At 31.1% G+C, this 26,549-nt stretch overlaps 1 protein-coding gene across 2 annotated transcripts in view; it reads right to left on the bottom strand.

Annotated features, from left to right (window-relative positions):
* Nucleotides 1-26,549, bottom strand: part of LOC141771036 (protein NLRC3-like) — a 108,254-nt gene that overhangs the window by 41,669 nt on the left and 40,036 nt on the right. Inside the window, exons 8-11 of one of the 2 annotated variants that reach the window (XM_074640918.1) lie at nt 26,299-26,472; nt 25,644-25,817; nt 25,422-25,468; nt 21,677-22,345 (exon numbers count right to left, since the gene is read on the bottom strand). The exons of the other annotated variant lie outside the window; for it this stretch is intronic. Of the exons in view, the coding sequence (XP_074497019.1) occupies nt 21,786-22,345; nt 25,422-25,468; nt 25,644-25,817; nt 26,299-26,472 (955 nt within the window). The 3' untranslated portion in view covers nt 21,677-21,785. Of the gene's footprint in view, nt 1-21,676; nt 22,346-25,421; nt 25,469-25,643; nt 25,818-26,298; nt 26,473-26,549 lie in introns of those variants that run through there. 2 annotated transcript variants of the gene reach the window in all.

The raw sequence follows: 26,549 nt of genomic DNA, 5'->3' as shown, positions 1-26,549 counted from the left end.
TCTTTTTTTTTTTACCTTTTTCAGACATTGTTTAGACTTTTGTTATACAACATTTTTCAAACTTTTTTTTCAGACTTTTTTTTCAGACTTTTTTTTCAGACATTTTTTCAGACTTTGTTTTTACGGACATTTTTTCCGACTTTTTTTTCTTCTTTTTTCACCTTTTTCAGACATTGTTTAGACTTTTGTTCTACAACATTTTTCAAACTTTTTTTTCAGACTTTGTTTTTATCTGTTTCAGACAATGTTTAGATTTTTGTTTTACAACATTTTTCAAACTTTGTTTTTAGACATTTTTCAATCTTTCTTTTTACGGATATTTTTTCAGAATTTTTTTTCTTCTTTTTTTTTTACCTTTTTCAGACATTGTTTAGACTTTTGTTTTGCAACATTTTTCCAACTTTTTTTTCCAACTTATTTTTCAGACATTTTTTCAGACTTTTTTTTTTATGGACATTTTTTCAGACTTTTTTTTACCTTTTTCAGACATTGTTTAGACTTTTGTTTTCCAACATTTTTCAAACTTTTTTTTCAGACTTTTTTTTCAGACATTTTTTCAGACTTTTTTTTTTTTTTTCTTTTACCTTTTTCAGACATTGTTTAGACTTTTGTTTTCCAACATTTTTCAAACTTTTTTTTCAGACTTTTTTCAGACTTTTTTTTACGGACATTTTTTCAGACTTTTTTTTTTTTTTTTTTTTACCTTTTTCAGACTTTGTTTAGACTTTAGTTTTCCAACATTTTTAAGACTTGTTTTTCAGACATTTTTCAGACTCTTTTTTTTCTTCTTTTTTTTTTACCTTTTTCAGACATTGTTTAGACTTTTGTTTTGCAACATTTTTCCAACTTTTTTTTCCAACTTATTTTTCAGACATTTTTTCAGACTTTTTTTTTTATGGACATTTTTTCAGACTTTTTTTTATCTTTTTCAGACATTGTTTAGACTTTTGTTTTACAACATTTTTCAAACTTTTTTTTCAGACTTTTTTCAGACTTTTTTTTACGGACATTTTTTCAGACTTTTTTTTTTTTTTTTTTTTACCTTTTTCAGACTTTGTTTAGACTTTTGTTTTACAACATTTTTCCAACTTTTTTTTCCAACTTATTTTTCAGACATTTTTTTCAGACTTTTTTTTACGGACATTTTTTCAGACTTTTTTTTCTTCTTTTTTTACCTTTTTCAGACATTGTTTAGACTTTTGTTTTCCAACATTTTTCAAACTTTTTTTTCAGACTTTTTTTCAGACATTTTTTTCAGACTTTTTTTTCTTCTTTTTTTACCTTTTTCAGACATTGTTTAGACTTTTGTTTTACAACATTTTTCCAACTTTTTTTTCCAACTTATTTTTCAGACATTTTTTTCAGACTTTTTGTTACGGACATTTTTTCAGACTTTTTTTTCTTCTTTTTTTACCTTTTTCAGACATTGTTTAGACCTTTGTTTTCCAACATTTTTCAAACTTTTTTTTCAGACTTTTTTTCAGACATTTTTTCAGACTTTTTTTTTTTTTTTTTTTTACCTTTTTCAGACTTTGTTTAGACTTTAGTTTTCCAACATTTTTAAGACTTGTTTTTCAGACATTTTTCAGACTCTTTTTTTTCTTCTTTTTTTTTTACCTTTTTCAGACATTGTTTAGACTTTTGTTTTGCAACATTTTTCCAACTTTTTTTTCCAACTTATTTTTCAGACATTTTTTCAGACTTTTTTTTTTATGGACATTTTTTCAGACTTTTTTTTACCTTTTTCAGACATTGTTTAGACTTTTGTTTTCCAACATTTTTCAAACTTTTTTTTCAGACTTTTTTTTCAGACATTTTTTCAGACTTTTTTTTTTTTTTTTTTTTACCTTTTTCAGACTTTGTTTAGACTTTAGTTTTCCAACATTTTTAAGACTTGTTTTTCAGACATTTTTCAGACTCTTTTTTTTCTTCTTTTTTTTTTACCTTTTTCAGACTTTGTTTAGACTTTTGTTTTACAACATTTTTCCAACTTTTTTTTCCAACTTATTTTTCAGACATTTTTTTCAGACTTTTTTTTACGGACATTTTTTCAGACTTTTTTTTCTTCTTTTTTTACCTTTTTCAGACATTGTTTAGACCTTTGTTTTCCAACATTTTTCAAACTTTTTTTTCAGACTTTTTTTCAGACATTTTTTTCAGACTTTTTTTTCTTCTTTTTTTACCTTTTTCAGACATTGTTTAGACTTTTGTTTTACAACATTTTTCCAACTTTTTTTTCCAACTTTTTTTTCAGACATTTTTTCAGACTTTTTTTTTTTTTTTCTTTTACCTTTTTCAGACATTGTTTAGACTTTTGTTTTCCAACATTTTTCAAACTTTTTTTTCAGACTTTTTTTTCAGACATTTTTTCAGACTTTTTTTTTTTTTTTCTTTTACCTTTTTCAGACATTGTTTAGACTTTTGTTTTCCAACATTTTTCAAACTTTTTTTTCAGACTTTTTTCAGACTTTTTTTTACGGACATTTTTTCAGACTTTTTTTTTTTTTTTTTTTTACCTTTTTCAGACTTTGTTTAGACTTTAGTTTTCCAACATTTTTAAGACTTGTTTTTCAGACATTTTTCAGACTCTTTTTTTTCTTCTTTTTTTTTTACCTTTTTCAGACATTGTTTAGACTTTTGTTTTGCAACATTTTTCCAACTTTTTTTTCCAACTTATTTTTCAGACATTTTTTCAGACTTTTTTTTTTATGGACATTTTTTCAGACTTTTTTTTATCTTTTTCAGACATTGTTTAGACTTTTGTTTTACAACATTTTTCAAACTTTTTTTTCAGACTTTTTTCAGACTTTTTTTTACGGACATTTTTTCAGACTTTTTTTTTTTTTTTTTTTTACCTTTTTCAGACTTTGTTTAGACTTTTGTTTTACAACATTTTTCCAACTTTTTTTTCCAACTTATTTTTCAGACATTTTTTTCAGACTTTTTTTTACGGACATTTTTTCAGACTTTTTTTTCTTCTTTTTTTACCTTTTTCAGACATTGTTTAGACCTTTGTTTTCCAACATTTTTCAAACTTTTTTTTCAGACTTTTTTTCAGACATTTTTTTCAGACTTTTTTTTCTTCTTTTTTTACCTTTTTCAGACATTGTTTAGACTTTTGTTTTGCAACATTTTTCCAACTTTTTTTTCCAACTTATTTTTCAGACATTTTTTCAGACTTTTTTTTTTATGGACATTTTTTCAGACTTTTTTTTATCTTTTTCAGACATTGTTTAGACTTTAGTTTTACAACATTTTTCAAACTTTTTTTTCAGACTTTTTTCAGACTTTTTTTTACGGACATTTTTTCAGACTTTTTTTTTTTTTTTTTTTTACCTTTTTCAGACTTTGTTTAGACTTTTGTTTTACAACATTTTTCCAACTTTTTTTTCCAACTTATTTTTCAGACATTTTTTTCAGACTTTTTTTTACGGACATTTTTTCAGACTTTTTTTTCTTCTTTTTTTACCTTTTTCAGACATTGTTTAGACCTTTGTTTTCCAACATTTTTCAAACTTTTTTTTCAGACTTTTTTTCAGACATTTTTTTCAGACTTTTTTTTCTTCTTTTTTTACCTTTTTCAGACATTGTTTAGACTTTTGTTTTGCAACATTTTTCCAACTTTTTTTTCCAACTTATTTTTCAGACATTTTTTTCAGACTTTTTTTTACGGACATTTTTTCAGACTTTTTTTTCTTCTTTTTTTACCTTTTTCAGACATTGTTTAGACTTTTGTTTTACAACATTTTTCCAACTTTTTTTTCCAACTTATTTTTCAGACATTTTTTTCAGACTTTTTTTTACGGACATTTTTTCAGACTTTTTTTTCTTCTTTTTTTACCTTTTTCAGACATTGTTTAGACTTTTGTTATACAACATTTTTCAAACTTTTTTTTCAGACTTTTTTTTCAGACATTTTTTCAGACTTTGTTTTTACGGACATTTTTTCCGACTTTTTTTTCTTCTTTTTTCACCTTTTTCAGACATTGTTTAGACTTTTGTTCTACAACATTTTTCAAACTTTTTTTTCAGACTTTTTTTTCAGACATTTTTCAGACTTTTTTTTACGGACATTTTTTCAGACTTTTTTTTTTTTTTTTTTTTACCTTTTTCAGACTTTGTTTAGACTTTAGTTTTCCAACATTTTTCAGACTTGTTTTTCAGACATTTTTCAGACTCTTTTTTTTCTTCTTTTTTTTTTTACCTTTTTCAGACATTGTTTAGACTTTTGTTTTACAACATTTTTCCAACTTTTTTTTCCAACTTATTTTTCAGACATTTTTTTCAGACTTTTTTTTACGGACATTTTTTCAGACTTTTTTTTCTTCTTTTTTTACCTTTTTCAGACATTGTTTAGACTTTTGTTATACAACATTTTTCAAACTTTTTTTTCAGACTTTTTTTTCAGACATTTTTTCAGACTTTGTTTTTACGGACATTTTTTCCGACTTTTTTTTCTTCTTTTTTCACCTTTTTCAGACATTGTTTAGACTTTTGTTCTACAACATTTTTCAAACTTTTTTTTCAGACTTTTTTTTTTTTTTTTTTTTACCTTTTTCAGACTTTGTTTAGACTTTAGTTTTCCAACATTTTTCAGACTTGTTTTTCAGACATTTTTCAGACTCTTTTTTTTTCTTTTTTTTTTTACCTTTTTCAGACATTGTTTAGACTTTTGTTATACAACATTTTTCAAACTTTTTTTTCAGACTTTTTTTTCAGACTTTTTTTTCAGACATTTTTTCAGACTTTGTTTTTACGGACATTTTTTCCGACTTTTTTTTCTTCTTTTTTCACCTTTTTCAGACATTGTTTAGACTTTTGTTCTACAACATTTTTCAAACTTTTTTTTCAGACTTTGTTTTTATCTGTTTCAGACAATGTTTAGATTTTTGTTTTACAACATTTTTCAAACTTTGTTTTTAGACATTTTTCAATCTTTCTTTTTACGGATATTTTTTCAGAATTTTTTTTCTTCTTTTTTTTTTACCTTTTTCAGACATTGTTTAGACTTTTGTTTTGCAACATTTTTCCAACTTTTTTTTCCAACTTATTTTTCAGACATTTTTTCAGACTTTTTTTTTTATGGACATTTTTTCAGACTTTTTTTTACCTTTTTCAGACATTGTTTAGACTTTTGTTTTCCAACATTTTTCAAACTTTTTTTTCAGACTTTTTTTTCAGACATTTTTTCAGACTTTTTTTTTTTTTTTCTTTTACCTTTTTCAGACATTGTTTAGACTTTTGTTTTCCAACATTTTTCAAACTTTTTTTTCAGACTTTTTTCAGACTTTTTTTTACGGACATTTTTTCAGACTTTTTTTTTTTTTTTTTTTTACCTTTTTCAGACTTTGTTTAGACTTTAGTTTTCCAACATTTTTAAGACTTGTTTTTCAGACATTTTTCAGACTCTTTTTTTTCTTCTTTTTTTTTTACCTTTTTCAGACATTGTTTAGACTTTTGTTTTGCAACATTTTTCCAACTTTTTTTTCCAACTTATTTTTCAGACATTTTTTCAGACTTTTTTTTTTATGGACATTTTTTCAGACTTTTTTTTATCTTTTTCAGACATTGTTTAGACTTTTGTTTTACAACATTTTTCAAACTTTTTTTTCAGACTTTTTTCAGACTTTTTTTTACGGACATTTTTTCAGACTTTTTTTTTTTTTTTTTTTTACCTTTTTCAGACTTTGTTTAGACTTTTGTTTTACAACATTTTTCCAACTTTTTTTTCCAACTTATTTTTCAGACATTTTTTTCAGACTTTTTTTTACGGACATTTTTTCAGACTTTTTTTTCTTCTTTTTTTACCTTTTTCAGACATTGTTTAGACCTTTGTTTTCCAACATTTTTCAAACTTTTTTTTCAGACTTTTTTTCAGACATTTTTTTCAGACTTTTTTTTCTTCTTTTTTTACCTTTTTCAGACATTGTTTAGACTTTTGTTTTGCAACATTTTTCCAACTTTTTTTTCCAACTTATTTTTCAGACATTTTTTTCAGACTTTTTTTTACGGACATTTTTTCAGACTTTTTTTTCTTCTTTTTTTACCTTTTTCAGACATTGTTTAGACTTTTGTTTTACAACATTTTTCCAACTTTTTTTTCCAACTTATTTTTCAGACATTTTTTTCAGACTTTTTTTTACGGACATTTTTTCAGACTTTTTTTTCTTCTTTTTTTACCTTTTTCAGACATTGTTTAGACTTTTGTTATACAACATTTTTCAAACTTTTTTTTCAGACTTTTTTTTCAGACATTTTTTCAGACTTTGTTTTTACGGACATTTTTTCCGACTTTTTTTTCTTCTTTTTTCACCTTTTTCAGACATTGTTTAGACTTTTGTTCTACAACATTTTTCAAACTTTTTTTTCAGACTTTTTTTTCAGACATTTTTCAGACTTTTTTTTACGGACATTTTTTCAGACTTTTTTTTTTTTTTTTTTTTACCTTTTTCAGACTTTGTTTAGACTTTAGTTTTCCAACATTTTTCAGACTTGTTTTTCAGACATTTTTCAGACTCTTTTTTTTCTTCTTTTTTTTTTTACCTTTTTCAGACATTGTTTAGACTTTTGTTTTACAACATTTTTCCAACTTTTTTTTCCAACTTATTTTTCAGACATTTTTTTCAGACTTTTTTTTACGGACATTTTTTCAGACTTTTTTTTCTTCTTTTTTTACCTTTTTCAGACATTGTTTAGACTTTTGTTATACAACATTTTTCAAACTTTTTTTTCAGACTTTTTTTTCAGACATTTTTTCAGACTTTGTTTTTACGGACATTTTTTCCGACTTTTTTTTCTTCTTTTTTCACCTTTTTCAGACATTGTTTAGACTTTTGTTCTACAACATTTTTCAAACTTTTTTTTCAGACTTTTTTTTTTTTTTTTTTTTACCTTTTTCAGACTTTGTTTAGACTTTAGTTTTCCAACATTTTTCAGACTTGTTTTTCAGACATTTTTCAGACTCTTTTTTTTTCTTTTTTTTTTTACCTTTTTCAGACATTGTTTAGACTTTTGTTATACAACATTTTTCAAACTTTTTTTTCAGACTTTTTTTTCAGACTTTTTTTTCAGACATTTTTTCAGACTTTGTTTTTACGGACATTTTTTCCGACTTTTTTTTCTTCTTTTTTCACCTTTTTCAGACATTGTTTAGACTTTTGTTCTACAACATTTTTCAAACTTTTTTTTCAGACTTTGTTTTTATCTGTTTCAGACAATGTTTAGATTTTTGTTTTACAACATTTTTCAAACTTTGTTTTTAGACATTTTTCAATCTTTCTTTTTACGGATATTTTTTCAGAATTTTTTTTCTTCTTTTTTTTTTACCTTTTTCAGACATTGTTTAGACTTTTGTTTTGCAACATTTTTCCAACTTTTTTTTCCAACTTATTTTTCAGACATTTTTTCAGACTTTTTTTTTTATGGACATTTTTTCAGACTTTTTTTTACCTTTTTCAGACATTGTTTAGACTTTTGTTTTCCAACATTTTTCAAACTTTTTTTTCAGACTTTTTTTTCAGACATTTTTTCAGACTTTTTTTTTTTTTTTCTTTTACCTTTTTCAGACATTGTTTAGACTTTTGTTTTCCAACATTTTTCAAACTTTTTTTTCAGACTTTTTTCAGACTTTTTTTTACGGACATTTTTTCAGACTTTTTTTTTTTTTTTTTTTTACCTTTTTCAGACTTTGTTTAGACTTTAGTTTTCCAACATTTTTAAGACTTGTTTTTCAGACATTTTTCAGACTCTTTTTTTTCTTCTTTTTTTTTTACCTTTTTCAGACATTGTTTAGACTTTTGTTTTGCAACATTTTTCCAACTTTTTTTTCCAACTTATTTTTCAGACATTTTTTCAGACTTTTTTTTTTATGGACATTTTTTCAGACTTTTTTTTATCTTTTTCAGACATTGTTTAGACTTTTGTTTTACAACATTTTTCAAACTTTTTTTTCAGACTTTTTTCAGACTTTTTTTTACGGACATTTTTTCAGACTTTTTTTTTTTTTTTTTTTTACCTTTTTCAGACTTTGTTTAGACTTTTGTTTTACAACATTTTTCCAACTTTTTTTTCCAACTTATTTTTCAGACATTTTTTTCAGACTTTTTTTTACGGACATTTTTTCAGACTTTTTTTTCTTCTTTTTTTACCTTTTTCAGACATTGTTTAGACTTTTGTTTTCCAACATTTTTCAAACTTTTTTTTCAGACTTTTTTTCAGACATTTTTTTCAGACTTTTTTTTCTTCTTTTTTTACCTTTTTCAGACATTGTTTAGACTTTTGTTTTACAACATTTTTCCAACTTTTTTTTCCAACTTATTTTTCAGACATTTTTTTCAGACTTTTTGTTACGGACATTTTTTCAGACTTTTTTTTCTTCTTTTTTTACCTTTTTCAGACATTGTTTAGACCTTTGTTTTCCAACATTTTTCAAACTTTTTTTTCAGACTTTTTTTCAGACATTTTTTCAGACTTTTTTTTTTTTTTTTTTTTACCTTTTTCAGACTTTGTTTAGACTTTAGTTTTCCAACATTTTTAAGACTTGTTTTTCAGACATTTTTCAGACTCTTTTTTTTCTTCTTTTTTTTTTACCTTTTTCAGACATTGTTTAGACTTTTGTTTTGCAACATTTTTCCAACTTTTTTTTCCAACTTATTTTTCAGACATTTTTTCAGACTTTTTTTTTTATGGACATTTTTTCAGACTTTTTTTTACCTTTTTCAGACATTGTTTAGACTTTTGTTTTCCAACATTTTTCAAACTTTTTTTTCAGACTTTTTTTTCAGACATTTTTTCAGACTTTTTTTTTTTTTTTTTTTTACCTTTTTCAGACTTTGTTTAGACTTTAGTTTTCCAACATTTTTAAGACTTGTTTTTCAGACATTTTTCAGACTCTTTTTTTTCTTCTTTTTTTTTTACCTTTTTCAGACATTGTTTAGACTTTTGTTTTGCAACATTTTTCCAACTTTTTTTTCCAACTTATTTTTCAGACATTTTTTCAGACTTTTTTTTTTATGGACATTTTTTCAGACTTTTTTTTATCTTTTTCAGACATTGTTTAGACTTTTGTTTTACAACATTTTTCAAACTTTTTTTTCAGACTTTTTTCAGACTTTTTTTTACGGACATTTTTTCAGACTTTTTTTTTTTTTTTTTTTTACCTTTTTCAGACTTTGTTTAGACTTTTGTTTTACAACATTTTTCCAACTTGTTTTTCCAACTTATTTTTCAGACATTTTTTTCAGACTTTTTTTTACGGACATTTTTTCAGACTTTTTTTTCTTCTTTTTTTACCTTTTTCAGACATTGTTTAGACTTTTGTTTTCCAACATTTTTCAAACTTTTTTTTCAGACTTTTTTTCAGACATTTTTTTCAGACTTTTTTTTCTTCTTTTTTTACCTTTTTCAGACATTGTTTAGACTTTTGTTTTACAACATTTTTCCAACTTTTTTTTCCAACTTATTTTTCAGACATTTTTTTCAGACTTTTTTTTACGGACATTTTTTCAGACTTTTTTTTCTTCTTTTTTTACCTTTTTCAGACATTGTTTAGACTTTTGTTTTCCAACATTTTTCAAACTTTTTTTTCAGACTTTTTTCAGACTTTTTTTTACGGACATTTTTTCAGACTTTTTTTTTTTTTTTTTTTTACCTTTTTCAGACTTTGTTTAGACTTTTGTTTTACAACATTTTTCCAACTTTTTTTTCCAACTTATTTTTCAGACATTTTTTTCAGACTTTTTTTTACGGACATTTTTTCAGACTTTTTTTTCTTCTTTTTTTACCTTTTTCAGACATTGTTTAGACCTTTGTTTTCCAACATTTTTCAAACTTTTTTTTCAGACTTTTTTTCAGACATTTTTTCAGACTTTTTTTTTTTTTTTTTTTTACCTTTTTCAGACTTTGTTTAGACTTTAGTTTTCCAACATTTTTAAGACTTGTTTTTCAGACATTTTTCAGACTCTTTTTTTTCTTCTTTTTTTTTTACCTTTTTCAGACATTGTTTAGACTTTTGTTTTGCAACATTTTTCCAACTTTTTTTTCCAACTTATTTTTCAGACATTTTTTTCAGACTTTTTTTTACGGACATTTTTTCAGACTTTTTTTTCTTCTTTTTTTACCTTTTTCAGACATTGTTTAGACTTTTGTTTTACAACATTTTTCCAACTTTTTTTTCCAACTTATTTTTCAGACATTTTTTTCAGACTTTTTTTTACGGACATTTTTTCAGACTTTTTTTTCTTCTTTTTTTACCTTTTTCAGACATTGTTTAGACTTTTGTTATACAACATTTTTCAAACTTTTTTTTCAGACTTTTTTTTCAGACATTTTTTCAGACTTTGTTTTTACGGACATTTTTTCCGACTTTTTTTTCTTCTTTTTTCACCTTTTTCAGACATTGTTTAGACTTTTGTTCTACAACATTTTTCAAACTTTTTTTTCAGACTTTTTTTTCAGACATTTTTCAGACTTTTTTTTACGGACATTTTTTCAGACTTTTTTTTTTTTTTTTTTTTACCTTTTTCAGACTTTGTTTAGACTTTAGTTTTCCAACATTTTTCAGACTTGTTTTTCAGACATTTTTCAGACTCTTTTTTTTCTTCTTTTTTTTTTTACCTTTTTCAGACATTGTTTAGACTTTTGTTTTGCAACATTTTTCCAACTTTTTTTTCCAACTTATTTTTCAGACATTTTTTCAGACTTTTTTTTTTATGGACATTTTTTCAGACTTTTTTTTATCTTTTTCAGACATTGTTTAGACTTTTGTTTTACAACATTTTTCAAACTTTTTTTTCAGACTTTTTTCAGACTTTTTTTTACGGACATTTTTTCAGACTTTTTTTTTTTTTTTTTTTTACCTTTTTCAGACTTTGTTTAGACTTTTGTTTTACAACATTTTTCCAACTTTTTTTTCCAACTTATTTTTCAGACATTTTTTCAGACTTTTTTTTTTTTTTTTTTTTACCTTTTTCAGACTTTGTTTAGACTTTTGTTTTACAACATTTTTCCAACTTTTTTTTCCAACTTTTTTTTCAGACATTTTTTCAGACTTTTTTTTTTTTTTTTTTTTACCTTTTTCAGACTTTGTTTAGACTTTAGTTTTCCAACATTTTTAAGACTTGTTTTTCAGACATTTTTCAGACTCTTTTTTTTCTTCTTTTTTTTTTACCTTTTTCAGACATTGTTTAGACTTTTGTTTTGCAACATTTTTCCAACTTTTTTTTCCAACTTATTTTTCAGACATTTTTTCAGACTTTTTTTTTTATGGACATTTTTTCAGACTTTTTTTTATCTTTTTCAGACATTGTTTAGACTTTTGTTTTACAACATTTTTCAAACTTTTTTTTCAGACTTTTTTCAGACTTTTTTTTACGGACATTTTTTCAGACTTTTTTTTTTTTTTTTTTTTACCTTTTTCAGACTTTGTTTAGACTTTTGTTTTACAACATTTTTCCAACTTGTTTTTCCAACTTATTTTTCAGACATTTTTTTCAGACTTTTTTTTACGGACATTTTTTCAGACTTTTTTTTCTTCTTTTTTTACCTTTTTCAGACATTGTTTAGACTTTTGTTTTCCAACATTTTTCAAACTTTTTTTTCAGACTTTTTTTCAGACATTTTTTTCAGACTTTTTTTTCTTCTTTTTTTACCTTTTTCAGACATTGTTTAGACTTTTGTTTTACAACATTTTTCCAACTTTTTTTTCCAACTTATTTTTCAGACATTTTTTTCAGACTTTTTTTTACGGACATTTTTTCAGACTTTTTTTTCTTCTTTTTTTACCTTTTTCAGACATTGTTTAGACTTTTGTTTTCCAACATTTTTCAAACTTTTTTTTCAGACTTTTTTCAGACTTTTTTTTACGGACATTTTTTCAGACTTTTTTTTTTTTTTTTTTTTACCTTTTTCAGACTTTGTTTAGACTTTTGTTTTACAACATTTTTCCAACTTTTTTTTCCAACTTATTTTTCAGACATTTTTTTCAGACTTTTTTTTACGGACATTTTTTCAGACTTTTTTTTCTTCTTTTTTTACCTTTTTCAGACATTGTTTAGACCTTTGTTTTCCAACATTTTTCAAACTTTTTTTTCAGACTTTTTTTCAGACATTTTTTCAGACTTTTTTTTTTTTTTTTTTTTACCTTTTTCAGACTTTGTTTAGACTTTAGTTTTCCAACATTTTTAAGACTTGTTTTTCAGACATTTTTCAGACTCTTTTTTTTCTTCTTTTTTTTTTACCTTTTTCAGACATTGTTTAGACTTTTGTTTTGCAACATTTTTCCAACTTTTTTTTCCAACTTATTTTTCAGACATTTTTTTCAGACTTTTTTTTACGGACATTTTTTCAGACTTTTTTTTCTTCTTTTTTTACCTTTTTCAGACATTGTTTAGACTTTTGTTTTACAACATTTTTCCAACTTTTTTTTCCAACTTATTTTTCAGACATTTTTTTCAGACTTTTTTTTACGGACATTTTTTCAGACTTTTTTTTCTTCTTTTTTTACCTTTTTCAGACATTGTTTAGACTTTTGTTATACAACATTTTTCAAACTTTTTTTTCAGACTTTTTTTTCAGACATTTTTTCAGACTTTGTTTTTACGGACATTTTTTCCGACTTTTTTTTCTTCTTTTTTCACCTTTTTCAGACATTGTTTAGACTTTTGTTCTACAACATTTTTCAAACTTTTTTTTCAGACTTTTTTTTCAGACATTTTTCAGACTTTTTTTTACGGACATTTTTTCAGACTTTTTTTTTTTTTTTTTTTTACCTTTTTCAGACTTTGTTTAGACTTTAGTTTTCCAACATTTTTCAGACTTGTTTTTCAGACATTTTTCAGACTCTTTTTTTTCTTCTTTTTTTTTTTACCTTTTTCAGACATTGTTTAGACTTTTGTTTTGCAACATTTTTCCAACTTTTTTTTCCAACTTATTTTTCAGACATTTTTTCAGACTTTTTTTTTTATGGACATTTTTTCAGACTTTTTTTTATCTTTTTCAGACATTGTTTAGACTTTTGTTTTACAACATTTTTCAAACTTTTTTTTCAGACTTTTTTCAGACTTTTTTTTACGGACATTTTTTCAGACTTTTTTTTTTTTTTTTTTTTACCTTTTTCAGACTTTGTTTAGACTTTTGTTTTACAACATTTTTCCAACTTTTTTTTCCAACTTATTTTTCAGACATTTTTTTCAGACTTTTTTTTACGGACATTTTTTCAGACTTTTTTTTCTTCTTTTTTTACCTTTTTCAGACATTGTTTAGACTTTTGTTTTCCAACATTTTTCAAACTTTTTTTTCAGACTTTTTTTCAGACATTTTTTTCAGACTTTTTTTTCTTCTTTTTTTACCTTTTTCAGACATTGTTTAGACTTTTGTTTTACAACATTTTTCCAACTTTTTTTTCCAACTTATTTTTCAGACATTTTTTTCAGACTTTTTTTTACGGACATTTTTTCAGACTTTTTTTTCTTCTTTTTTTACCTTTTTCAGACATTGTTTAGACTTTTGTTTTCCAACATTTTTCAAACTTTTTTTTCAGACTTTTTTCAGACTTTTTTTTACGGACATTTTTTCAGACTTTTTTTTTTTTTTTTTTTTACCTTTTTCAGACTTTGTTTAGACTTTTGTTTTACAACATTTTTCCAACTTTTTTTTCCAACTTATTTTTCAGACATTTTTTTCAGACTTTTTTTTACGGACATTTTTTCAGACTTTTTTTTCTTCTTTTTTTACCTTTTTCAGACATTGTTTAGACTTTAGTTTTCCAACATTTTTAAGACTTGTTTTTCAGACATTTTTCAGACTCTTTTTTTTCTTCTTTTTTTTTTACCTTTTTCAGACATTGTTTAGACTTTTGTTTTGCAACATTTTTCCAACTTTTTTTTCCAACTTATTTTTCAGACATTTTTTTCAGACTTTTTTTTACGGACATTTTTTCAGACTTTTTTTTCTTCTTTTTTTACCTTTTTCAGACATTGTTTAGACTTTTGTTTTACAACATTTTTCCAACTTTTTTTTCCAACTTATTTTTCAGACATTTTTTTCAGACTTTTTTTTACGGACATTTTTTCAGACTTTTTTTTCTTCTTTTTTTACCTTTTTCAGACATTGTTTAGACTTTTGTTATACAACATTTTTCAAACTTTTTTTTCAGACTTTTTTTTCAGACATTTTTTCAGACTTTGTTTTTACGGACATTTTTTCCGACTTTTTTTTCTTCTTTTTTCACCTTTTTCAGACATTGTTTAGACTTTTGTTCTACAACATTTTTCAAACTTTTTTTTCAGACTTTTTTTTCAGACATTTTTCAGACTTTTTTTTACGGACATTTTTTCAGACTTTTTTTTTTTTTTTTTTTTACCTTTTTCAGACTTTGTTTAGACTTTTGTTTTACAACATTTTTCCAACTTTTTTTTCCAACTTATTTTTCAGACATTTTTTTCAGACTTTTTTTTACGGACATTTTTTCAGACTTTTTTTTCTTCTTTTTTTACCTTTTTCAGACATTGTTTAGACTTTTGTTTTCCAACATTTTTCAAACTTTTTTTTCAGACTTTTTTTCAGACATTTTTTTCAGACTTTTTTTTCTTCTTTTTTTACCTTTTTCAGACATTGTTTAGACTTTTGTTTTACAACATTTTTCCAACTTTTTTTTCCAACTTATTTTTCAGACATTTTTTTCAGACTTTTTTTTACGGACATTTTTTCAGACTTTTTTTTCTTCTTTTTTTACCTTTTTCAGACATTGTTTAGACTTTTGTTTTCCAACATTTTTCAAACTTTTTTTTCAGACTTTTTTCAGACTTTTTTTTACGGACATTTTTTCAGACTTTTTTTTTTTTTTTTTTTTACCTTTTTCAGACTTTGTTTAGACTTTTGTTTTACAACATTTTTCCAACTTTTTTTTCCAACTTATTTTTCAGACATTTTTTTCAGACTTTTTTTTACGGACATTTTTTCAGACTTTTTTTTCTTCTTTTTTTACCTTTTTCAGACATTGTTTAGACCTTTGTTTTCCAACATTTTTCAAACTTTTTTTTCAGACTTTTTTTCAGACATTTTTTCAGACTTTTTTTTTTTTTTTTTTTTACCTTTTTCAGACTTTGTTTAGACTTTAGTTTTCCAACATTTTTAAGACTTGTTTTTCAGACATTTTTCAGACTCTTTTTTTTCTTCTTTTTTTTTTACCTTTTTCAGACATTGTTTAGACTTTTGTTTTGCAACATTTTTCCAACTTTTTTTTCCAACTTATTTTTCAGACATTTTTTTCAGACTTTTTTTTACGGACATTTTTTCAGACTTTTTTTTCTTCTTTTTTTACCTTTTTCAGACATTGTTTAGACTTTTGTTTTACAACATTTTTCCAACTTTTTTTTCCAACTTATTTTTCAGACATTTTTTTCAGACTTTTTTTTACGGACATTTTTTCAGACTTTTTTTTCTTCTTTTTTTACCTTTTTCAGACATTGTTTAGACTTTTGTTATACAACATTTTTCAAACTTTTTTTTCAGACTTTTTTTTCAGACATTTTTTCAGACTTTGTTTTTACGGACATTTTTTCCGACTTTTTTTTCTTCTTTTTTCACCTTTTTCAGACATTGTTTAGACTTTTGTTCTACAACATTTTTCAAACTTTTTTTTCAGACTTTTTTTTTTTTTTTTTTTTACCTTTTTCAGACTTTGTTTAGACTTTAGTTTTCCAACATTTTTCAGACTTGTTTTTCAGACATTTTTCAGACTCTTTTTTTTTCTTTTTTTTTTTACCTTTTTCAGACATTGTTTAGACTTTTGTTATACAACATTTTTCAAACTTTTTTTTCAGACTTTTTTTTCAGACTTTTTTTTCAGACATTTTTTCAGACTTTGTTTTTACGGACATTTTTTCCGACTTTTTTTTCTTCTTTTTTCACCTTTTTCAGACATTGTTTAGACTTTTGTTCTACAACATTTTTCAAACTTTTTTTTCAGACTTTGTTTTTATCTGTTTCAGACAATGTTTAGATTTTTGTTTTACAACATTTTTCAAACTTTGTTTTTAGACATTTTTCAATCTTTCTTTTTACGGATATTTTTTCAGAATTTTTTTTCTTCTTTTTTTTTTACCTTTTTCAGACATTGTTTAGACTTTTGTTTTACAACATTTTTCAAACTTTTTTTTCATTTTTGGCCAATGGCTACTGAGCTGAGTCCTCAGCCAATGGCTACTGAGCTGAGCTGAGTCCATGGGTCAAGGATCATGTTACTGAGTTCAGGTGGTCACTTGCCACCAGTCAAATTGGTGGGTCCCTACATCCCCCCTTTTGGTCTTAAGATGTGTAACATCCTTCAAGAGCAAAGCAGAAGGTTGAGCAGTTCACAGGTCCTTGGAAACAACCTGGAAGTTGTTAAGTCCATGATTGAAAAAAAGTTCATTCAACAGTTCATTCAATTTTGTAACATCTGGGCAGTTCATTAACCAACTGGGCATTGGTTAAAACTATCTATCTTGGCTAAGCAAGAACAGTTCCTAAGTTACAAATCAAACCAGATAAACAACAACAGCATTGTATAAAATACATAACTAGTGTTTCTCTGTTAGCTATTGGGTTAGTGAAGAACAGGAATGTTAGAGGTGTTAAGTTGTTAAGGTGAGATGCGGAGAGTGTCACCTAAAACAATGCGGACAGGTGTATGACTGGTTCTGTACAGTCATAATGTGGTGTCCTAAGCTAGTGTTGTGCACTAGTGATTTCTAAACAAGATACTACCAAGGAGTTGGTCCAAGTGTACTTGTAAAGTTGGACAGTGGTGTCTGAGTTGAGTTTTTGCTGTTGCTAACAAACTCAAGCTTGCCCTAGTAACTGCAAAAGAGGAAAGGAAAATTAAGGCACCGTGATCTAGCGTTTGTCTCACTGTTAACTAGGTGTTAGCTAGTACCGTGGGAAGATAACTCTGGATCTCTCGTGCTTAACTCGTGGCTCAGGGCTGTAATGCTCCAGGTAGCCATAGGCAGAGAGGCACTCAGAGTAGCTATCACTGTCTGCTAGATTATGTCCATGTTCTGAATCTTGTTCAGAGTCTGGTCAGAGATGCTGTGGTCATTGTCAGACCGGTCACGCCAATTCTGGGACAGAATTTCAGAGTATGGCTTTCTAACACTTCTGTTGTGTGAATGCCTATCTCTACGCAACTGGGGGACATGGCGGTTACGCTCAGTGTCCTTATGCAGCCTTTTGTGACCCCCCTTCGACCTGTTGTTAAGGTGGTCTTTTGAGGTGGCAGATCTGATTGACACGTCAGTGTTTGAGCTGGTGGGTTCAGTTGGTTTACAACCCTTTGTGGAGATGACCCAGAGATTCCCAAGCTATCTGTCATCTTCCTTATCTCACACAGTGAGGGGTTACCCTGATGCGTCAAGAGTACCACGTGAGTGCGTACACATGGGTGTAGGTTCTGCAAAAACAAGGACTTGAAGATGGTGTTTTCTTCAAAGCCTGGTGCATTCTTACCTTGGAAGTATGCATGCCTTAAACATTTGTAGTAATCTCTAGGATTCTCACTACGTGAATGATTAATTTGAAGGGCTGCAAACATCACTGAGGTCTCGTCAGCAGTAGAAGAGAATTCTTCTATCAGTGCATGACGGAGCTCACTATCGTAATTTCTGACACTGGGAGGTTGTGACTGTATAAACTTGTGCACAGCTTTAGAGCTGGTTTTCCACACAAGTTTAACTTTCTTCCTTTGGGTGGCTTGTGGCAAGTCAATTAGATTGTGATCTAATTCCCTAAAATAGTCATCAATGTGATGATCACAGTTGTCTGGATCAAAACATTCAATTTCTTTAGCTATGAACTCAAGCACTTCATGGCGGTGACCCTGTGGGATCCTTTCTGTTGAAGGCGAGACTAAATTAGCATTACAATGCACTGGTGCATCACATGCTAAAGTTCTCCCTGGCTGAGAAGCAGAGGCTGAACAGCTGTCGTCACCCTTGTGACAGAGTGGAAAGGAGGCTGAACAGGCTGAACCTTTGGAGGGAGGAGCACAGATGAAGGTGTCATTTCTCAGTAGCTGAGAACAACATGGGGCATCTTTTTGAAAATAAACTACATGTGTATTCACTGTCAGTTTCAGAACAATAAGTAGTGAGGTAGCTGTTCACTCTTTCTCTCAGTGGAGGTTGAGGAGCTGACTTCATTCCCAAAGGACTTTGAGTCGGTTGGAAATCATTCACTTCTGAGTGGAGAGGGAGTTAACCTCTCATCAAGTGAGGAGTGTGAATCTGAGTAGCCAGAATCACAGTGACTGACAGACTGTGGTGGGGCGAGATGTTCTAATCTAAGCCCTAACAATTTTTCTTTGTGTTGACAAAGAGCTAACTCTGCTGAATGCAGGTCTTCTAAGTAACGCATGGCTTTCTTATTAGCTGTCTGAACTTCATGGAGGAGACAAGCACTTTGCGTTCTTAGGCTATCTATCTCCTTTTCCAGGGTGCTTTACTTTGAATGGCAAGACTAGTTTGCCTGTGGAAAATCAGAAGTAAGCATTTCAACAATGAGTCTTTGGATGCGGTCTGCGCATCACACCTGTCTGTGAGGAGCGATTCTATTTCTTTCTTGCACTCACTGAAACTCAACCTACTGATGAGTTCAGGGCAGACAGGGTTTAGGCTCTGTGCTAGGGAAGAAATAAAAAGCTCTACACAGGGGTTCTCCATAGCTATACCTGGAATGGAGGGTGAAACTAAACAGGATGTCTAGTACAAAACAAAACTATGTTGTTGGCTATGGTGTTGCGTTGGCAGACACCTTGTAGTGTAGTTTGGGAGGTACACTAGCCTAACAACAATGCACTGGCCTACACTATGGGGGGTAGCTCCCTGTGGAGGAGTGGTAGCTACAGGACCAACTAGTGTGGCATCAAACAAAAGGGGCCAGTAAAGTAAACACACGTTTACAAAAGAAGTTTGCTTACACTTACAACATGCACTAACTGAGATGCAGGGCAGTAACAGTTGTGATGACGTTTCTTAAAAGTGACTCTAGCTGGAACACGTGGAAGTAACAGCTAGGTGCAAACTCTATATCACAGGGCTGGTAGCACACTGTGGCTCTATTTAATCCACTCAGGCTGGAATGCTTGGCAGTTACACAGCCAGGTACAAGCTCTCTATGTTACACAGGGCCGGTGGCACGCTGTGTCATTAAAGGAACACTTAGATTACAGCAAATATGACAACTAGACCAGATTGCATTGAATACTTGGTATTCAAATGCTGAACCAAAGTCCTTTCAAATTCTACAGCGTAGGTTAACTTGAATTAGCAGCAAAAGCAAGTTATTAAAATTAACACTATAAAGGCTTAAAGTGTTAATAATCAAACTCTCTCAAATAACAATTCTCACCACATTGTACTTGTTTAAAAGTACAGCTGGACTTCTACTCCTGTGGAAGACTAGTGGTGTAGAATGTAAACACTTTTGGTTTGTTTAGAAGTGGAATATGAATTTTTTGTTTTTGACCAAAATCTATGCTGAAAATTAATATTGCACAATTATGAATAATTTGCCAACAATAATACTATGCCTCACATGGGGCACCAAAATGTAGGGATTTGGCAGTAACAGGTTTGGTTATTAGCAAATTAATTCATAAATAATAATAGAATTATTAATATTAATAAAAATGATCAATAAACATTAATAATAAACGGGGCACCACCCTGGAATCAGGGACCAATGACCAAAACGCTAATATAGTCTCATTATATATACTAAACTATCAATTTGGAACGTTGATTAATAATTAAATTAATAACTATAACCAAAATAGATAGTAAAGATTGAAGGATATCGGAGTTCTTGACACAGCAGAGGTTGGCATTATTCACTCTTGTACAACATTAAACAGACCAGCATGTATATTCCACAAACATTTATTTACAAGATAATAAAGGTTTAAAACACAGTATTAATCTAACTAAATAACTAAACTAAACAAACCAAACAAAGTGTGTGAGCATGTGCGTGTGTGTGTGAGTGTGTGTGAGTGTGTGTGTGTGTGTGAGAGAGAGAGAGAGAGAGGGAGAGAGACAAGATGGCTTCTTGTCTCAAGATGTCTGCCTACAGACAAAAGGGGCGAGCACTGTAAAACTACAAAGATGGCGGGATCAAAGATGGCCGCCAACATGTCACCACATGGCCTCTTTGTTCTTCGGAACACATGTGCTCAGGAAGGACAGAGAGGGGGGTGATGTGGGGGTTAAGATTATCTGAAGCTGTATGTTTATGTTTAACTAATTCACAGTTTATGTATTTGATCTTTATGTGTCAGATAATGCAGTGGGTTAGAAAAGATGGTTAGTTTGCATGCAAGACCTTGTCTATGTGAAGCATAAACTAAACACATCAGATGTGGCGAAGCCAGCTACCCGAATATCTTAACTACAAATAATATCACAACAGTCAAACTCAATGAATAACATTAAACCAAATCAATACAAGTACATTCTAGAAATCAAAGTTGAACAGTCTTGCTCAGCCATGTGTAATTGCTACTGCTAAGGTAAGCCCAGTACGTTACCGATCCATGGAAGAAAAGGGTTTGTAATTCCATGTGTTGAAGTTGTGGTTCCAAGTCAAAGATGTCGTCTTTGGTAAATGGTAAATGGACTTGGACTTATATAGCGCTTTTCTAGTCTTCCGACCACTCAAAGCGCTTTACACTACATGTCAGTATTCACCCATTCACACACACATTCATACACTGATGGCAGAGTTTTTTTGTCAGCGGGAGATGGTTTAGTTGTTTAAAACTAAATGGTTTGTGTCCTGATGATGGTCCAGTGGAGAAGGACGCTGCCCTTCAACATGGAGATGTGGGATCAAACCCCCGCCTGGACAAACAGGTCAGTGTGTGTGGGATGAATGAATGAGTCAAAACTAATAAACCTCAAACCAAAACCAGAACCGCGTCGCTGCGTCTGTGTAACTTGCGACTTCACGTCATTGTTCATCTGTGACAGAGCCGACCTTCGAGGGAACACAGAGACAAGGTAAGATAAGAAGGAAAGAAAGCTAACCAGCTAGCTTGTTTTATTTTGTAGTAAAATTAGCTCGTAGCTAACTCAACCTGCAGCTATTCACCACATTACATCACATTTAGATCAACTCTACAGTAAAAAGTAGGACCTCTACACATAGCAGCAGATCTGGAACCAGAGTCCTGGATGGGGGCTGGACTTCCTCCCTCTCCAGAGTCCACAACATGTTCATTCATTAGTTCCCTGATGCAGAACACCTGAGGCTAAAAGATGATGATGTCCAATGTCTCAGTAAAGAGAGAAATGATGAAAGTGATCAAATGAACCAAAGAAAACTACAGATTTTATTAAAAGCATTTAGAAACATTAGAAAGATGAAATATTGAATATATGACTGTATTCCATTCATTACATTACAGGATGATTCAAGAGAGACAAGAGTTCATGATGAATGTTGATGATCAACAGATGACACATGAAGGATTTGGGTTTGAGTGAGTGTGATGGTGAACACACTGAACTTTGACTTCAGTCCACAGGAGACACTCAGACCTGCAGAGGACAAAGAGACACTCAGACCTGCAGAGGACACAGGGACACTCAGACCTGCAGAGGACACAGAGACACTCAGACCTGCAGAGGACACAGAGACACTCAGACCTGCAGAGGACACAGAGACACTCAGACCTGCAGAGGACAAAGAGACACTCAGACCTGCAGAGGACAAAGAGACACTCAGACCTGCAGAGGACACAGAGACACTCAGACCTGCAGAGGACACAGAGACACTGAGGAACCATAAGACCAGACCCCAAACCCAGGATAAAGAGGTTCAGTGAATGTGGTGCTGAAGGTGTGGAGGTGGATCAGGGTGTCAGAGGAGACTCTGTAGAAGGACAGAGTGCCAGCAGGACAGTCCACATACACTGCTACTCTACCAGAGGAGGAGGAGGAGGAAGAGGAGGAGGAGGAGGAGGAGGAGATGGGTGTTTCTCTCTTATTGTGCCAGACATAGTAACCGTCATCAGAGCACCTCAGACTCCAGGACTGATCATTCCTTCCAAACACACTGTGTTCTCCGTCTCCTCTCCTGCTGATTCCTCTGTAACTCACTGATATATCAACCACTCCTCTCCATTCGACCTCCCAGTAGCAGCGACCAGTCAGACCAGTTCTACACAGCAGCTGATTCCAGTAGATAAATCTGCGTGGATGATCAGGATATGACTGATCCTCCTTCACATATGTCACCTCCCTGTTGTTGTCAGACAGTTTGAGGTTTCTGTTTACTGTGTTTGTGTCCAGTTCCAGTTCACAGACATCTGATGGAGAGAAGACGACACAATACAGCTGTTGAGTAATTGTACTTTTACTTGAGTGAATATGTTCAGTCCTCTACCCTCCGCTGGGTTTTACTTCTGTAACATGATGTGATTCTATGTTGTCATGTTTCAACTGACTGTGCTGATGTCTGCTGGACATTGTGTTGCATTAATTGTCTGCATGTTATCCTCCTTATTCTCGGGGGCGTTACTGAAGAAATGATTATGTGCGTAACTTCCGATGAGGTAGCGAAAGTAGCAGTAAGCTAGTTAGTCCCATAGAGGCTAACCATAGTGGCTAACCGCCAACGGCGCTTCTTTTGAAAAGTAATTTGCCGTCAATTTAGCATATCCTGCTTTATTTTTTTAACAAATATTTAACTTTCGTTAAATTAGCATTTTCTAAAATGTCCTTGCGAAAAGAAAAAGAAAAAAAAAAGCTAACAGAGGAAAACTCGTATCCTACTTTGTGGTTGGGCTATAAAGAGCAGCGGAGAAGAGACGTCAGGTCCTTAAAGGACTGACAGCAGAGCCAGGAGGACATCAGCTATGATGTCATGTGTAGGGAGGACTCAGCATTGTAGCGTTGGTTTAATGACAGCCAGTTACTTTAACTACTTTCTGTACAGTTTATAATGTAAGGCAGTTTATGAGACGGAGTGCAGGGCAGCATTAGACTACAGATAGTTTAAGCACGGTTATCTGTGTAGGAAAAAGCTAAACCTTGTTACTGTGGAAGTACTGATCTGCCTCAGAGCTTTTCAGATTGTTCATCTCTTCACCGTCTGTAGCAACGGAGTCAATAACGTAGCTAAATATGCTAGTGTAGGTTATCTGAGGCCACTTCTTCAGGTCGTCCTCCATCCCTCCATAGTAGAAGGCTGAGCTATGATCACATTATCCTGTCCGAGCTGTAATAGGTGGTGTTCACACGTTTTACTAGATTTTTAATACAATCGCCCTAGGAGAGACGATTTTCGTAGCTTTACCATGGAAAACGGCGGTTCCGGTTCAGTGAAGTGACGCACCAGCAGTTGCGCCCATAATTCACGCAAGGCATCATTGGGGCTAGGAATAAAGTGGATATGATGATGCCTTACTCCTCTAAACTTTTTATCTTGTTCAGCGGTTCATGTTCTGCTTTCTCTGGATCTAATTGGGGTTCGAGCCCCGAAGGGACAGAACCCTATTGAGTTTGTGCCGGTTTGTCATTATTATTCGTTGTCTGCCACAGCGGCTCAAATTCCCGTCAGCTGGAATGAGTTAGAAACATCAAACAGGCCAAATAACTGGAAATCTTGTGCAAGTGCTTCACAAGAAATATGACTTTAATCGACCACATGGTGGCGCTGTAATTAACTCCCAAACACGTGATTTTGGAAAGGCCACGCCCCTCACACCGTAAGTCCGATTGACTTGAAGTTTGACAGACATGTCCATCTCCATATGCTAAAAAAAAAAAGCCTCTTGGACCACTAAAGTCCGCCTATCTAGATTTTCTGCCATTTTGAATTTTTTGAAAAACACATTTTTGACATCTCCTCCTAAAACGTACGTCCGATTTCTACCACATTTGCTGTGGATAATTATTGGATGAAATGGATCAAAACTTTTCAAAAGTTTGTTGACATGTCATTATGTTTTGAAGCTGTTGATCAACAAACTTTTCTATGGGCGGAGCTTAGTAGGAAATTGGCCATAATTCATTGGCCATTAATCCAATCATCATAAATCTTGGTAGATGTTTTCAGTACGTGTTTGGGAAGAGGTGTACTAAAGCATTTTCTGCTCGACCTGTAGGGGGCGCCAAAAATATCAAAAAATTATACCTCCAGATGTAGTGGACAGGGGAAAGTATTAACCAAGATCTATAGTGTCATATTGATCGGTGCATGTGGGCGTGGCCTATTTAGCATAATATGCTAAATTATGCCTTTGCTCAATTTGCTGTGAGCTGGAACGAGCTAGAGACATAAAACTTGGTACCATAACTGCACATGATGTCATAATACTTCACATAAAATATGATCCCAATTGGCCACATGATGGCGCTACAACATTTTCAAGGCCAGCCCCCTCACACCAAAAGTCTGATTGACTTGAAATTTGATACATGTATGCTGCTGACTGTGATCTACAGAAAAGCCTCAAGAGGCCCTAGCTTTTCATCACTAAATTTCCCACCATTTTGAATTTTTTGAAAAACATATTTTTGACATCTCCTCCTAAACTCTACTTTCGATTGCTACCAAACTTTTTGTGGATCATTATTGGACCAAGCTTATCCAAAGTTATCCAAAACTTGTTGATATGCGTTTTGAAGATATTGACCAAAGAACTTTAAATGGGCGTGGCTTAACACATCAATAGATCTTATTCCACAACTGTTGGGCCCATCCTCTCAAAACTTGCAGGATATGTTCACAAGAGTATTTTAAACATCCCCTGGAAGTTTAATTCAAATCGACCACTAGGGGGAGCTTACTATCATAATTTGTTTGTCCAATCAATACCAAACCCACAGGATGTTTTATAACAATTTTGAACCACGTGTGTAAAACTATTTAGAAATTACTCCATAGGGGGCACCACAAGTTCCAAAGATTTGCATGGGCCTGGCGCAAATTTCACCACAAATCAATGGGAGATCGTCCCGGGATCACCAAACTTGATGGATATTTTTAATGAACCTGTTGAAACATCCCCAAAATGCCAAGAAATATGACTGGCGGGATGTTGAGTGTACCAGTACAGAAAGGCTGCATACATTGTAATGATGAAACAAGGTAGTGATTGGTCTCACTCCTTCTTTATACAGAATTAAACAAGGTGAAATGACTTTGCTTTCCTTTGTGAAGCCAAAAACCCGATCACTGCTGCTCGCGGCTTTGATTTTGGCAGTTCAAGTGCTTCCCTCTGTTGAGCGAAAAAAGATTGAACCTACGAACTGCCGCTTCCGGCTGTAATTTTACATGTGTTGTGCTTTAAAGGCTAATTTAACATCAGGCTGACGGACAACAGTTGAAAACTAGCCTTTTGACATAAAATAAATAAATCAAACTTAAAACACACTCACATTTCCTCAGACCAGGTCTCAGTCTCTGCTGTCCACCATGGTCCATCCTGCAGGAGGAAACACAGTCACAATCAACTTCATACAGCTTCACTCATATCCTCCATTAAACATGAACCAGAGTTCCTCAGTTAGGGATTGAGAGACAGTGTGAGAGCTGCTGTTGTCTTTCTGTCTGTCCATCTGTCCACACCTGAGAGAGTCCAGTATGTTGTCTGTCCATACCTGAGAGTGTCCAATCTCCAGTGTGGATCCTCCAGTCCAGCAGACAGCAGCTTCCCTCCTGAATCTCCTGGATTATTGTAGCTCAGGTCCAGCTCTCTCAGATGGGAGGGGTTGGAGCTCAGAGCTGAGGCCAGAGAAGAACAGCCTTCCTCTGTGATCAGACAGCCTGACAGACTAAACACACACAAACACACAGTGTAAACTCTTCAAATTGAAATTAGTTCAGTTGTGGAGGAGGCTGCTTGGAGTTGTGGTCAGCAACACGATATAGAGGTAGCCGGGGGGTGGATGGTCTCCTGATGGCTTCAGTATTGCATCTCTCTCTCTTGGGGATGAGGATGTTCTGAAGGCTGAATTTATCTGTGACCTCCAGTGAACACTGGGGCACCTTCAAGACTGAGGCCATAGCACGCTACAAGAACGTGGTGTAGTAGTCCTTTAGTGTTGGGAGTGAGTCACTGTCCCATGTGAGGTCCAGCTCTCTCAGACTAGAGGAATGGGAGTTGAGAACTGAGGACAGAGCTTCACAGCTCCTATCTGACAATGTACAGCCTCTCAGCCTGAAGATGATTTTTAGTCCATCAATTCACATTTTAAATATAAAAAGTATATAACAGCTTGTTGGGTAAACTTTAACAAATAGCTGAACACCTACCTGAGAGTTTCCAGTGTACAGTGGGGACTCTTCAGTCCAGCAGACAACAGTTTCACTCCTAAATCCTGCAGGGTGTTGTTACTCAGGTCCAGGTCTCTCAGACTAGAGGACTGGGAGCTGAGAATTGAGGACAGAGCTTCACAGCTTCTCTCTGAGAGGTTACAGCCACTCAGTCTGAAGAAGAATCAGCAATACATAAGAAACAATTACAAGCAATGGTTGTTGTTGTTTCTGAATAAAGAAAAACAACA

This window comes from Sebastes fasciatus, chromosome 7, assembly GCF_043250625.1.
Source record: "Sebastes fasciatus isolate fSebFas1 chromosome 7, fSebFas1.pri, whole genome shotgun sequence".
NCBI lineage: Eukaryota > Metazoa > Chordata > Actinopteri > Perciformes > Sebastidae > Sebastes > Sebastes fasciatus.
Note: the sequence above shows the minus strand (reverse complement) of the source record. Positions and strands in the feature narration are given on the sequence as shown.